We start from the raw sequence: 12929 nt of genomic DNA, 5'->3' as shown, positions 1-12929 counted from the left end.
TTTAGCACCTCTGGGATGGTTTTTGCCAATATTCTCTTGAGAAAGTGGCAGTGATGTGGTACTGAGTTCACTCCTCGATGCAGTGATAACTCATTTATTTCTGAAGAGCTGCTTCAACATGTACAGCGCAGAAATCTCTCTTGGGGATGACATTGCACATAAATCATAGCAGAGTGTGTCAACTTCTTTTGGCACACAATGAAATTTAGGAAGCACTCAATCAACAATTAAAACAATGATCACATAACACCAGTAAAAAATAACAGCAATGACACTGATGCATTTGTGCCTGGTAGTTATGACGGCTGACATTAATTACTTGTCAAACAAAATACTGTTAAAGCAAAGCTGAAAAGTCTGCACAAAACAGTGGAGGCATCAGTGTGGATCTATAACCCCAAGCAACACTTTCAGACAGAGTTTGGAATGCTTGTGAAAAGGCACTGGCTGTGCTTCTATGCATGTGGCCCATGGTGTCTGCTGACAATCAGGAAAGGTTGTGCTGAGCACCCTGGACACATTGTCTTGGTTTGGAAAGGCAAGTATCTGTCAGGGAAATCTGGAGCTTCCCTTGGAATGGAGAATGTAAACCCTCTCCCTCCAAATTATTATAATTTTGCAATTAAGGGGCTTTCAGGCAAAGATATAGGAATAACAGGTTTTTACTAAAAACATTAAAAATACAAATGTAGTAGTACCAAAAAACCAAAAAACAACCAAGCAAACAAAACAAATCCTAGAAACTCTGACAGAGTTAGAACTCGACCTGACACCTTGTTGGTCAGGGTGTCGGAAGCAGTCCAAATAAATCCTCCTGGAATGACAGATGTGGTTCTGTTGGAGTAGAGATGATCTTGTAGAAGGAAGGGTCCAGTGGTGGTGAGATGGGTCTGGTCTCCCTCTGGGAATCCAGTGCAAACAGGCTGTGCTGGTGTCCTGAATCTCAGGTTTTATTCAGGTAGGAATGCTGGGCTCCTCCCCCTGGGTGGAGCATCTCCCAATGGGATGATGTAATTGTATCAGCCCTGCAGTGATCCTTGATGGCCCATTAACTGCAGATACCCCTGAGGGAGGATGGGTCCTGGAAGAGACAAAGAACTCTGCCCCACCTGGTTTAACATCTGTCCCATTAACAGAAGACACCCACCCCCTCCCCCCTGGAGTTAGGAGGAATGAGTTATACAAGAGAGAAAGAAAAACACCTCCCCAGCTGTTTTCAACAGATGACAAATAGAATAAGCATCTTTGGTTACATATTGCAACCCAAGACACACACCTCAGGACAGGATATTGACTCCAAGAGGCATCTGGATGTGGCACTTGGGGACATGGTTTAGGGGTGATGGTGGTTGCTGTTGGGTTGATGATGGGACTGGATGATCTGGAAGGTCTCTGTCAACCTTGATGACTCTGGGATTTGGTGGTTCTGGGATTCATTTAGCCATTTCCCAGTGCCTGGGTGCTTATTGATGGTTCATGGGCACTGGTTGGGCACTCTGGTGGCATTAAGCCATTCAGTGACATCTGAAAGGCATCAAATTTGGGTGTTCTCAGGCAGCTCCCTCCACTGTGAAAACAATAATGTTATGAGTCAAGACCATCAGGAGAGACTGGGTTCACTGTCCTCACTCAAACTGAGACATGAAAGGTGCAGCCTCCACATGGAATCCTGGGTTAGATGGCCTAAGAGTTCAAGTGGCCAGGGAAACTTTGAATCCATCACAGAAACACAGAATAATATTGAAATATTTATGATTTTTAAACCAGTTGTCCATAGACAATATAAAAACTGTGTTACAGTGGCTTCTACCTGCATCAATAGCTACACACACTTTCTTGAAAAACACTAAGAGAGAATCAAGAGGTGAAAATTATTTACAGCTATTTTCCATATATTAGAGAATATTTAGCCATTTAAAAAGGGCTTGGTGAAGATAAACTATTTCTCAGCTTGAACAGAGCCTCTCAGTATATTGTGATGGCCCCATCTTGTGTATGCAGGAGCTGATAAAAGGCTGCTGAAGTTTTCCCCTAAATTGTGGATTTGCAGTCCATGACTTAATTTTATCACAATAAATGCAAACAGAGAAAAACATTTCCCGGACAAAAAACATTTTCCTTTTACATTCATAACCTTCTCTGTTAATTGCATAATACAGGGAACTTTCTCACAAAAGGTGTTCCTGGACATATTCCAATAAAGTTCAATCACCAGTGATGCCAATATATTGCCTAATAACCATTGTAGTGCTCTTTCATTATATTTCTTGTTGAGTTGGAGAAATCAGATGTTAACTCATTTAGCTGTTTGATGGCTAGTGCTGAATCAAACAATTTGCTCAGAAACCACCTGCCTTCCTGCCATCTTCTAAGCACAGAAAATTTGGATTCTCAGTTGGCTTTCCCTGCCTGAGTACTGGAAACATTCCCAAAGAATTTTTGTTTTTATTCTCCAGGACCTTTAAATGAGAAATAGGGGGAAAAAAAACCCTCAAAAACCAGGAGGAAGAAAAGTTATCCTGAGAATTTTTTCCATAGTGAAGGAGATCAAGAAGGGGTGGACTCTAACAAATTACTTCTCTTTCCCTGGATAATCAGGAAAAATGAGCAAAAGTCCTTGCAGTGCTTCTTTAGAGGTCAAGAAGAAGAAAGGAAAATCCAAGTCTTCCCTGAGGAGCAGGAAGTCCATCTACTGATGGAAAAATTGCAGATTGAGGATGTAAAACCTTATCTGTTCCTGTGCCTCTGAGGGTAATGGCTTCAAATTTGATCCCTTCTGTCCCATATATAAAAAAGTTACAAATTTAACTGATTTGGAAGATTGAAGGAGACCTCATATCACAGGTTTTGCTTCCTCAGGATTTGTTAACCCACGGACCCAACTGGGGACAAACCTGAAATCCCTGGTGTGTGTCATAAAGGGTGACAACAGAAAAACACTGAGCTCAGCTTTTGGCCATTCAAACTCTTTGAATCAGAAACTAATGCAAAATGTCCACAGAAGATAAATGTTGCCCAGTAATTGCCCTGATCGATTCACAACCTGAACAAAAGGTTTGGCAAAGAACAGGGGAGAAAAATCAAAGGTGTGCGAGACATTTAAAAAATGATGAGTAACGAAGCAAATTATTGAGCTGAGGGGAAAATTACCAGCCTCTGAAAGAGGAGGCCAGAAGCATCACTCAGAGGTGCTGGACAGTCTTCTTTGTGATGATATTAACTGAGAAAAGGTCAAACTGAGAGCAGAGGTGCAGGCTTCTGTTTAATTGCAAATATAGTTCCTGTCAGGGATGGGAGAGTGTGATCCTTGTTCTCAGTACCAGGGCTGAACTGCCAGAAAAATTGTTTTAGGGACCAACATCCCACTCAGGGAACAGTTCCTCATTCCCTGACCTACAAAACTTCCAAAACTCAGGAGCAGTGAGAGGATCCCCTGGCTGGGATTTTGCAGATTTTGGGGCAGCCTCACAGACAGTTGTTCCTGAACAGGATCCACAGGGCCAGTTCTGGCAGGTCCTGGGCATCACCTCCAAGGAAATTCATTTTCCATGTTCCCACAGAAGGAGCTCTAAGGACTGAGCAACATACAGGATTGGAGAATCTCCTAGATGAGCTTCTTAATTAGCTCATTTAATATGCCATAAACATCTCTGTGATAAATCAGGAGCCCATTCCATAAGAGGGTGTGAATGCTCATTTTCCAATGGGCCGGATTCATCCCTGCTGTGACTTCAGCACAGGAAACTTCCACAGCCTCACTCCTCCTTTCCAATCCAGAGTGAGTCATGGCTCCCTTAATGGGGAAGGATCTATTTTTCTTCTTAACTACTCCAAATGACACTCTATAAACTGGAAATATTATTTAGCTGTGGCTGTGGTTTTATACTGAGAAGGGGATGAATGATGAATTGCAGCTCCATTTATTGCCCCATATAGAACTGCTCTGACTCCGAGGGTTGTTGGGAAAAAAAAAAATTAAGCTATCAAAATTGAATTAAAAGGTCAATAAATAGAAAAATAAATCAATGAAAGCAAACAATTTTATCCCTGCTGATGAAAAGGGCTGCAGATATGTCACGTTATGATATCCATTGGTTAGCATATCTTGATAAAGAGAGCAATAAATATTGACGATACAGATAGAGAAATGGCTGGTGCAGTTTACAGTTTGTTTTCCCAAATGTCTGTGGCAAAAGGGGAGGAGTGAAGGCATATGGGTGGGATTAACCCATGAAGAAACAAGGGGGAATTTCCAGGCTGTATTGATGGGCAGGGAAATTTGCTGAGTGTCCAGAAAAGTTGACAGGATGGAAATGGTTTGTTATTTAAAGTCATAGAGTATCTGAATTATTTTGAGGGTATCCAGAATTTATGGGGTGGGTGTTTTCCTGTGAATGAAGTGAATTTAGAATCAAAATTGAAAACTAAGGACAGGGGGAGAAATAACCTTCAGAACCAGAAAGGTGTGCCCCCCTGATTTTTTGTTCTGTTTTTGTTAGCCCAGTGTGTGACGCATGCAGACACATTTGGGAGCACTCCTACCACATTAATGTCAGCAGTTTGTTCTAATGCAGTGACACTTGAATTTTTTTGGCTGGCTAATACCAAGCCTTCAGTTTATCCCACACTTCCACAATATCAGTGTCTGAGGAGCTGCCATCTGTCACATCAGTGTTGAGATCAGAGTCCTGTTTCACAGGGCCAGATGTGTGCTCATTATTCACATCACTGATATCACACGGGGTGCAGAACTGACTGAAACATGCCTGTGAGAGCAGAAATCCTTCTTTCATTGACTGAAGATCAGTATTCAAAACACCACGGAAGGATTCAACCCTGAAGCCAGCTGATACACACTCAGTTTACCTTCTGACTCATCCATGTGTTTCTAGCTCCCTTTTTGTCTGGCTGAAGAGCTGGAAGAGATGAAAAGATCTCTTTTCATCTCTTTGCATCTGTTTCCCCAACCAAACCAACAAACTATGTGAAGCTTTTCCCAGTATTATAATCCTTTTATAGTAATCCCTGTGAAAAGGCACCCAAGGCAGATGATAAATCAACAGGCAGGCTTTGAAGCATGTGACCCTCAGATATCCATGGTTAACTGGATGCCAAGCTGACAGTACAAAGAGATTTAAAACTATGTAAAAGAAATGCTGATGTTAGTGCATCCTTCCTGATGGAGGGACCACCTCAGAAACTCCATCCTGTGATGTTGTGCTGTGCAGCAGGCCACTGAAGATGGTTTTTTTCCCTTCAATCTGTAGGATGCAGTGAATTATGAAGCCATTTTTCCTCTGACTAGGACTGGCAGGACTGGCAGAGCACTGAATTAATCTAAAGAGGAAACTTTAAAATTGAAACCAAGCAGGGGCTCCAGCAGATCGGGGTATAAATGTGAAGAGATTGTTGTGGTCCTGCTTCTCTGCATTATTATTTGTAATGTGCTGTAGGAGATCTTCCATTGCATTCAGAAAATGAGTTTTAGGTCAGTGACCAGCAGTCAGCAGCCTCCATTTCAGTGAAGCACAACCTTAGGAAGGCTCTGCTGCTTCAGAGAAAACTTCCCAGAAAATGGGCCAGCACACAGCATGAGTTGATTGAAATTCATTAAATTATTCATTAATTGATACCAGAGCACAGTAAGCATGAAATAGAAGTAACTCTAAAGCAAATAACTCAGAGAGATGCAGCAGGGCAAGGGTGAACCCTCATGAACATCATCCCTTTGCTCCATCCCTGGGAGCAAACTCTGCTCAGTTTCTTCTTCGGTGGTGAGAAGTGCCATGACAGAGAGGGGCTGGATGGCTCCTTCCTGAAGATGGGATTTTTAAGGAAAAAGAGGTCTGGTGGGGTTACCCTTTCCCCAGTGCTCTCATGGGGCTGCCTGCATCCAGCTGCTGCTCATCCCCTGGCCCTGCTGTACAGAATCATGTGCCAACCTAAATCAGAGAATCTCAGAATAGTTTGGGTCAGAAGGGACCTTAAAGATCATCCAGAGCCACCCCTGCCATGGGCAGGGACACCTCCCACTGTCCCAGGCTGCTCCAACCCCAGTGTCGAACCTGGCCTTGGGCACTGCCAGGGATCCAGGGGCAGCCACAGCAAATCTGGGAATTCTGTTCTTGTCCCTCACTGCCATGCCAGGGAAAATTTCCTTCCTAATACCCAAAATAACCCTTCCTTCCAGCACTGGGAAGCCATTCCCTGTGTCCTGTCCCTGCAGCCCTTGGGAATTGTCTCTCTCCAGGTTTCCTGGGGCTCCTTCAGGCCCTGCAAGGCCACCCTGAGCTCAGCCCAAAGCTTCTCCTGTCCAGGCTGAACAATCCCAGCTGTGGCAGCCTTTCCTCCCAGCAGAGCTGCTCCAGCCCTCTGCTCATCCTGGAGCCTCCTCTGGGCTCTCTGCAGCAGCTCCACGTCCTCCCTGTGCTGGGAATTCCAGGGCTGGGGCAGCTCTGCAGGTGGCTCTCACCTGAGGGGGCACAGGGACACAATCCTCTCCCTAAATCTCCTGTAGCATTGCCTCCAAATGGCCCCAAAACTGCCTCTTCCCACAACGTTGCTGGATGAACTTTCTGATTAATGTCTTTTTCTCCCCTTTAGCAAATCTGGTGCAATAGAACTATTTTTCTGCCGCAAGTTCTGGGAAATATTCTCACACAGGATTCAAATCATGACCTATTTCAGGGAGTTTTAGAGACAGTTGTTCTTGGGCCTCCTCTGAAACTTTCTCGTTACTCTGTATGCTACTGGTTCAGTATCCTTTATTCTCCCAGAGCACAGTTTCTGGGAATATTTCCTTTCCACAAACATAAAACTCGCCTTTGGCATTTTTTCAGATTTTTTTTCCCCCATTCTATTTGAAAATTGGTGGTTTTGGTGGGAGAGGTAGTAGAGAGCTTCTCTGCTTAACACCACTGAGGTCTTTGGGCAAGAAATTAAGTGCAGCAGAGGGATCTCAGAAAAGGTCATTGAGCAGAGCCAGGCAATGCTGTTACTTCCCTCTCCTCTCTGCAAAATAAACAGTAAAGAAGGGTAAATTTAGAAAACAGCAGCATGTTCTAGCAACAAGAAGGGATGGGAGGGTGGAGAAAGAGAGTTGTGTTTAAAACAGAAGGCAGCTGCCTTGTGAAATGCTTCTAGGATAGTTAAATTTATCCCACAGTGGTGCTGGAGCTCATTAAATACCAGAGACATGTTGTCCACATTTGTTATCTAACATTTGCTTCCATGTGTTATTCAATAATGGATATGTACCAAATGCATTATTGAAGATGTTTAATACTGGAAGAATACCAGAGCAGTACAGACTCTACATGATTAATGCTCCAGAAACAATCCTCAGGAAAATTGGTCAGTAGTTAGAGAACTATATTTGCCTTGATTAAACATTTCACTGAGAAGAACAGTGAAATTTCCATTCATTTCCAAGGGCTTGAGACCAGAATTGCAGGGAGGAGGTGTTGTTAGTACATTTAAAAATCCAAAGTTCATGTTACTTGGATGCATTTGACAGCGAGTTTTTCCTCGTCTTTTCCTCTCCAAGGATATTTTGTAAAAGCACAGAAATAAGTAGGACTGGAGATGCACCTGCATTTGTTTCAGATGAGGAAAAGCTTCCCAAGGCTGCTGAGCATTTGGCCTGCTCTGATCCCACCAGGGGCAGTTTGAGAACAGGCTGCAGTCAGTGGAAGTGGAATCCTGGCACTCTTGGGAAGTTTAAAAAAAGCCTGGCTTGGATAAACACTGAGATGCTGAGAGTGATCTTCCAGCCACGTGAAATGTTGGTGTGCTGTGATTTCTAATGGATTTGGAAAGCAAATATTGAGATTTTTTACAGCTTAACAGGTAAAAGAACCAGAGGAAGAACACCCAACATCACCTTTTGCTTAAAAGCACACAGACTGCAGAAGCCACTTGAAGTTCTCAGGCAGCGAAAGATCAGATAATGAATTCCCAGAACTGCCAGCAGCGTGTTGCATGTGAAGCTTTTGTTTCGTTCTGCTTCTCGTGCTTTCCTTTGTGTTTGGATTTTGAGTGGGTTGCCGATGATAGATTTCATTTTGCTGTAATGCTCTGGGGTGAGGGGTTGGCAGGTAACCTCCTGAGACCCGCTGTGGGACTGCTTTTCTGGGATCTCTTTTAGTTCTGTCACTGATTTTTGCTCTCCCCTAGGTGCGACCTCAAAGACGTACTGATTATCAGATCAGCCCGAAGAAAATTCGGAACGTGACACTCGTGTAGGAGGTACTTCTCCAAGAAGTTGCTTTTTTACATGTTTGGATGCCTTCATGCAGTGGAGAAAAGTTAAAACCAGTTCAAGTTATAAGTTATTTTTCTTTTTTTTTTTTCTTTTTTTTTCCCTCACGCAATCAAATAAAACTGAAACCTTTATAGCACTTGATATTGCAGCAAAGTAATGGACATAAATGACATAAATAGGCTGCCCTAACTTCCAAGACAATGATTTTAATGGGACTGTGGAAGAAGAATCCCCATTTTGGGTCCCAAGGAAATCAGAAAAACTCCTGTCAGACAGGAATGTTACGTTACAGCAAGATTAAGGACTGGAAATGCAAGATATTTATTATTTCAGAATACCTGGTTAATAATAATAATGATGGTTAATACAATATCTATGCTTTTAAACACATTTTATGGACAGCTGATCATCTCATCTTGAGCTTTCAGACCAACCACGTTTTTCCATTCCTATTCTGTAATAAAATCAAGGGAAGATTTCATGAGGGGTGCTTCAAAATTTCTAACAAAACCATCTTCAGATCAGAAATGACATTTCTCCATTTCAATACATTATTTTATAAGAAGAATTTGCCTTAAAATTCCATTTCAGAAGAAAACGCAATCACCCATGTGCCAAAAAATTCCCTTTTTTAAAAAAATTGAAATTCAAATATCTTAAGCTGAAAAATGTAGATTTGAAACTCTTGACTTTGAAGAGTTATTGCTCGAATGTTTTATGTCTCTGTTCTACTTGTGGGCTGAGCTGTGTCACAGCAATGGTGGCTTCTGAAATTTAGTTTGAACAGTGTTTTTTCCTCAGGGATAGACTTGATGATGACCATGGGAAATGCACTTTAACAAAGCAACTTCTCAGCAGAGCAGATTCAGCACATGGACCACATCTAAGACTGATGAAATGTTGTGTCTGAAATTTTATATTTCATAATAAAAATTTCAAGCTTCTTATTTTATTTCTTTTTTTCTTTTACAAAAAGGCAAACTTCTTCCAGAAAAACAAGTTATTTTCAGTGTACTCGTCTTTCTTCCTACTCAAAGAATTCTGAATTATTCAGTGTGTCTCATGTTAATCTTTGGTAGGAACCGATGCAGGTGCTCTTGAAAGAAGCCCCAGCTTAGAATCCCTTCCAGTGACACTCTGTGCAACAAAACTGAGGCACTTGAAACCTGAACTCAGGAAGGAGAAGTTGTTTTGCACATTTAGCATTTGGTATCTCCTTAACTCGTGCCAGATTTTGTGCTGCTGGTGGCATTTTCAGCCAGTCTGTCAGAACAAGTGCAGGGTCTGTCTTGTGCTGTTTGTGCACAAAGCTGTTTCAAATTCTGACCATCTACTGCCTTTCTATCTTGGTTGCCTAAGGAGGAGCTTTGAAATGAATTTTATAATGTTACACAGACAGTAATATAAGCAATTTACATTGTGGCATATTTGAAATTGTCCTTGAAAGTATCCTTATTTTGAATTAAACACTCACGTTGAAAAACATCTACCTTATTCTGATACAAGGATTCCTATTGCTGACATCTAGTTGTTGCCACTGTAGCTGGATGCAACGTAAATACAAACAAAAATCCACTTTATTCGAGGAATGTCCATTGCATGAGAGAGGGAAGCGCAGGGTAACACCAGCCTGTGACTTGAGGGGGTAAAAACCATGGAGCTTTGGCTTTCTGTTCATGTGCATTGTTAACAAGGCCTCCTGGTTGTCAGAGAAGTAAAAATAATCTGCAAAGTGTATGGAGACAGTGGTTTCCCAGCAGAAAGTGTTGATTCATTGGGATATATTTTGCAAAGGGATCAAGCTGTGCTCCTTTGTTCATCTCCAGGCCCTTGTTTTCAAGCTTAGCTTTGATATTACTTGGTGTCATAGCAAAGCAGCCAACCTAGAACTGAAGAAAACCTTTCCTCCACTTAATCTGAATCCTTGCACATTAATCACACACATTTCTGTGGCCGTGGGCCAGAGGACACAAACTTGGCACCGTGTCAGCAACAAAGAGATTCTGTGCTGGGGAGTCCCCACTGAGATTCCCAGGCTGTGCTTCCTGGTGCTCGAGGCTCTTCAGAGGACAGCAGCAGTGCTCCCAAAATTGGTTTGCAGGCTGTGGCTGGGCCAAAGCTCTTCCTGGCACTCCTGATGAATGGAGAGTCTGAGATGGGAAGGTTGGAGAGTTCATAGCAGCCTCTCAGTACCTGAAGAGGGGCCACAAGGAATCTGGGAAGAGATGCTTTATCAGGAATTACAGGACAAGGGGGAATGGATTCAAACTGACAGAGAGCAGGGTTAGATGGGATACTGGGCAGGAATTCTTCCCTGGGAGGGTGGTGAGGCCCTTGGAACTGGTTTCCCAGAGAAGCTGTGGCTGCCCCTGGATTCCTGGAAAAGTCCAAGGCCAAGTTGGACATTGGGGCTTGGAGCAACCCGGGATGGTGGAAGATGTTCCTGCCTATGGCAGGGGGTGGCACTGGATGATCTTTAAACTCCCTTCAATCCCAAACCATTTTAGGATTCTAAGTGAGGCTCCAAACCTAGGAACCACGTGGGAGCCCCTTCCCTGCTGCCAGCTACAAGCTGTCTCAGACAGACATCAGGGACAGCCTAGAAACATCACCCTCCAGCTGTGCATCCTGCCCAGCAGCTGGAAAAGTGCTCCAAGGTGCCGTGCTCACCTCAGGGACCACCAGGAGAATGCCCATGAACATCCCACAGCAGCAGGAGGAATTAACACCCCTCTGCCTCCACCTCTCACCCACTCAAACAAACAAAGCTTTTTTGCACAAACAGGTGCCACAGCCATGGAAACGTGCACATTCACCAGAGTCTGGAGCTCTTTTCCCTCCCTGCCAGCTAAAGGAATGCATCCCACACAGCTATGGAACACTCCTAACAGCGTTGGCACGAGGTTAAAAAATTCTCCTCGTGTCTTTGGGATTTATGGTTGGGGGGCATTTATTTCCTTCCAGATTTGTTTTCTTTGGGCATGTTGTACAGCCTGTATATCATCTCCAGTACTAGCTGTTACTTATGTTTGCAAATAGAGCTCCACAAATAACAATACATAAAATACAGAGACAATTTTCTGCTCACAGGGAATATAAAATACGCAGGCACTTTCAGAAGGCACAGTAGACTAAAAATATTGAATTTCAGGCACTTTATGGAGACACCAATCTTTTGTACGCATGCATATTGATTTATAATTATGACTTGAGGGACATTTTAGTAATCTAGAAGTATCCAGCTTTTTACAGCTCACAGACTGTGTACAGTTTGATAATATAAAACCCTTCCATGTTTCCTTACAAAATGTTCTAATTTGAATTCCGTGCTTGTATACGAGAGGAAAAAATGCATTGAAGATAAACAGTATTTCATGCCACAGTGAGGTTTCCTAAACTTGTCTCACCAGTTTTGTATTTCACAGAAAAATTCAGGCTACCTTCAATACAAAGCCGCTTAAAAATAACACTTGGCTTCACGGGGAGGTTTCTTGTTTCAACAAAATGCACCTCAGGTTTGTGTGGGCTGAGTGGAATCAACAGATGAACTCTTGCAGAAGAGTACTCACAATATTGACTGAACATTTGGTTTCTTACTGATCTGATTGAGCAAAGCCTCTATTTCCAATGTTTATTTGGTTGAATGTACAATACATGGTGCTGCTAACCTAAAATGCAGCATTTTTGAGGATTTGGGCCTCCCAGTGACATAGATGGGAATAGCTCTTTGGTTGCAGGGCTCACCATCCCTTTCCTCAAAAGAATCCTGCATTAGGCAGGAAAAACACAGCTTCCTACCAGATTCCCCAGCAGAAACTCATAGAAAACTGGAATATGGTGTCCTTGAAGTGTCAGAGATAATTCATTTTCTCATCCCTCACTCTCCACCCAAGCAGATCTTCCCCAATTTAAGTGGGGAATTGAGGCCCACCCCCAACTCTCCCTCTCTCTGAGTTTCTCTAAATCCCACACCCACATTCCCAACACCACCATAAAATTAATTCAGTGGCCTCGTGGTAACTGTGTAAGTATAATTAAGCAATCAGAGTAGACCAAAGTGGGCTCATATTTTCAAGCTATAATAAAACCCAACCAACCCAGGCTGCCAAGGGGAGAGCACAGCTCCCCAAACACCTTTGGCATCTCGGTACTTTTCTTCCCAACAGCCTCCAAAAGCCCTCCTAAAGATGAGGCTGAGCATTGAAATTCATAAAGCCACTTGATCTGGAGGAGCAGGCACTCGGCAGATGTGACTTTTATGATTACTCTCCTCCCACTCAGCACGATTGACTCTTGTTCCTCAGGCTATAAACTACCTGCCTCTTCCTCCCCCCAGGTGACAAGCAGCTTCATTTAACTTCAGCTTTCTCTGTCTCTCATTTTCCGCCCTCTTCCTCATCCTTTCTTCTCCGCAGCTCCCAAATACATTTCCTTTAAACAAAGGCCTAATTGATACATACCTAATTAACATCTGAGCGTTTGTTCTCAGCTTGTATTTAGCTCTGAAAATTGCTGCTTCTATTTCAAACCTGAATAAGGGCTTGCATGCCTGAAAATTTGCCTGATATTTCCAGCAATACCAGTTGATCCAATAAAACACACACTGGAGGCTGTGTATTCCCATCCTCCCATATACCAGGACTTCAGGAGGACACTGTGCACGCTT

The 12929-nt window shown here is 43.0% G+C and overlaps 2 protein-coding genes across 2 annotated transcripts in view; both read left to right on the top strand.

Annotated features, from left to right (window-relative positions):
* The window catches only part of IGSF5 (immunoglobulin superfamily member 5), a 28211-nt gene extending 19001 nt beyond the window's left edge, over positions 1 to 9210 (top strand). The window contains exon 9 of the mRNA XM_066314158.1: positions 8176 to 9210. Coding sequence (XP_066170255.1) covers positions 8176 to 8244 — 69 coding nt within the window. The 3' untranslated portion in view covers positions 8245 to 9210. The remainder of the gene's footprint in view (positions 1 to 8175) is intronic.
* Positions 1 to 12929, top strand: part of GET1 (guided entry of tail-anchored proteins factor 1) — a 143324-nt gene that overhangs the window by 116224 nt on the left and 14171 nt on the right. The gene's annotated exons all lie outside the window — the stretch shown is intronic.

The sequence above is a fragment of the Sylvia atricapilla genome, chromosome 2 (genome assembly GCF_009819655.1).
Source record: "Sylvia atricapilla isolate bSylAtr1 chromosome 2, bSylAtr1.pri, whole genome shotgun sequence".
NCBI classification, from domain to species: Eukaryota; Metazoa; Chordata; class Aves; order Passeriformes; family Sylviidae; genus Sylvia; species Sylvia atricapilla.
Note: the sequence above shows the minus strand (reverse complement) of the source record. Positions and strands in the feature narration are given on the sequence as shown.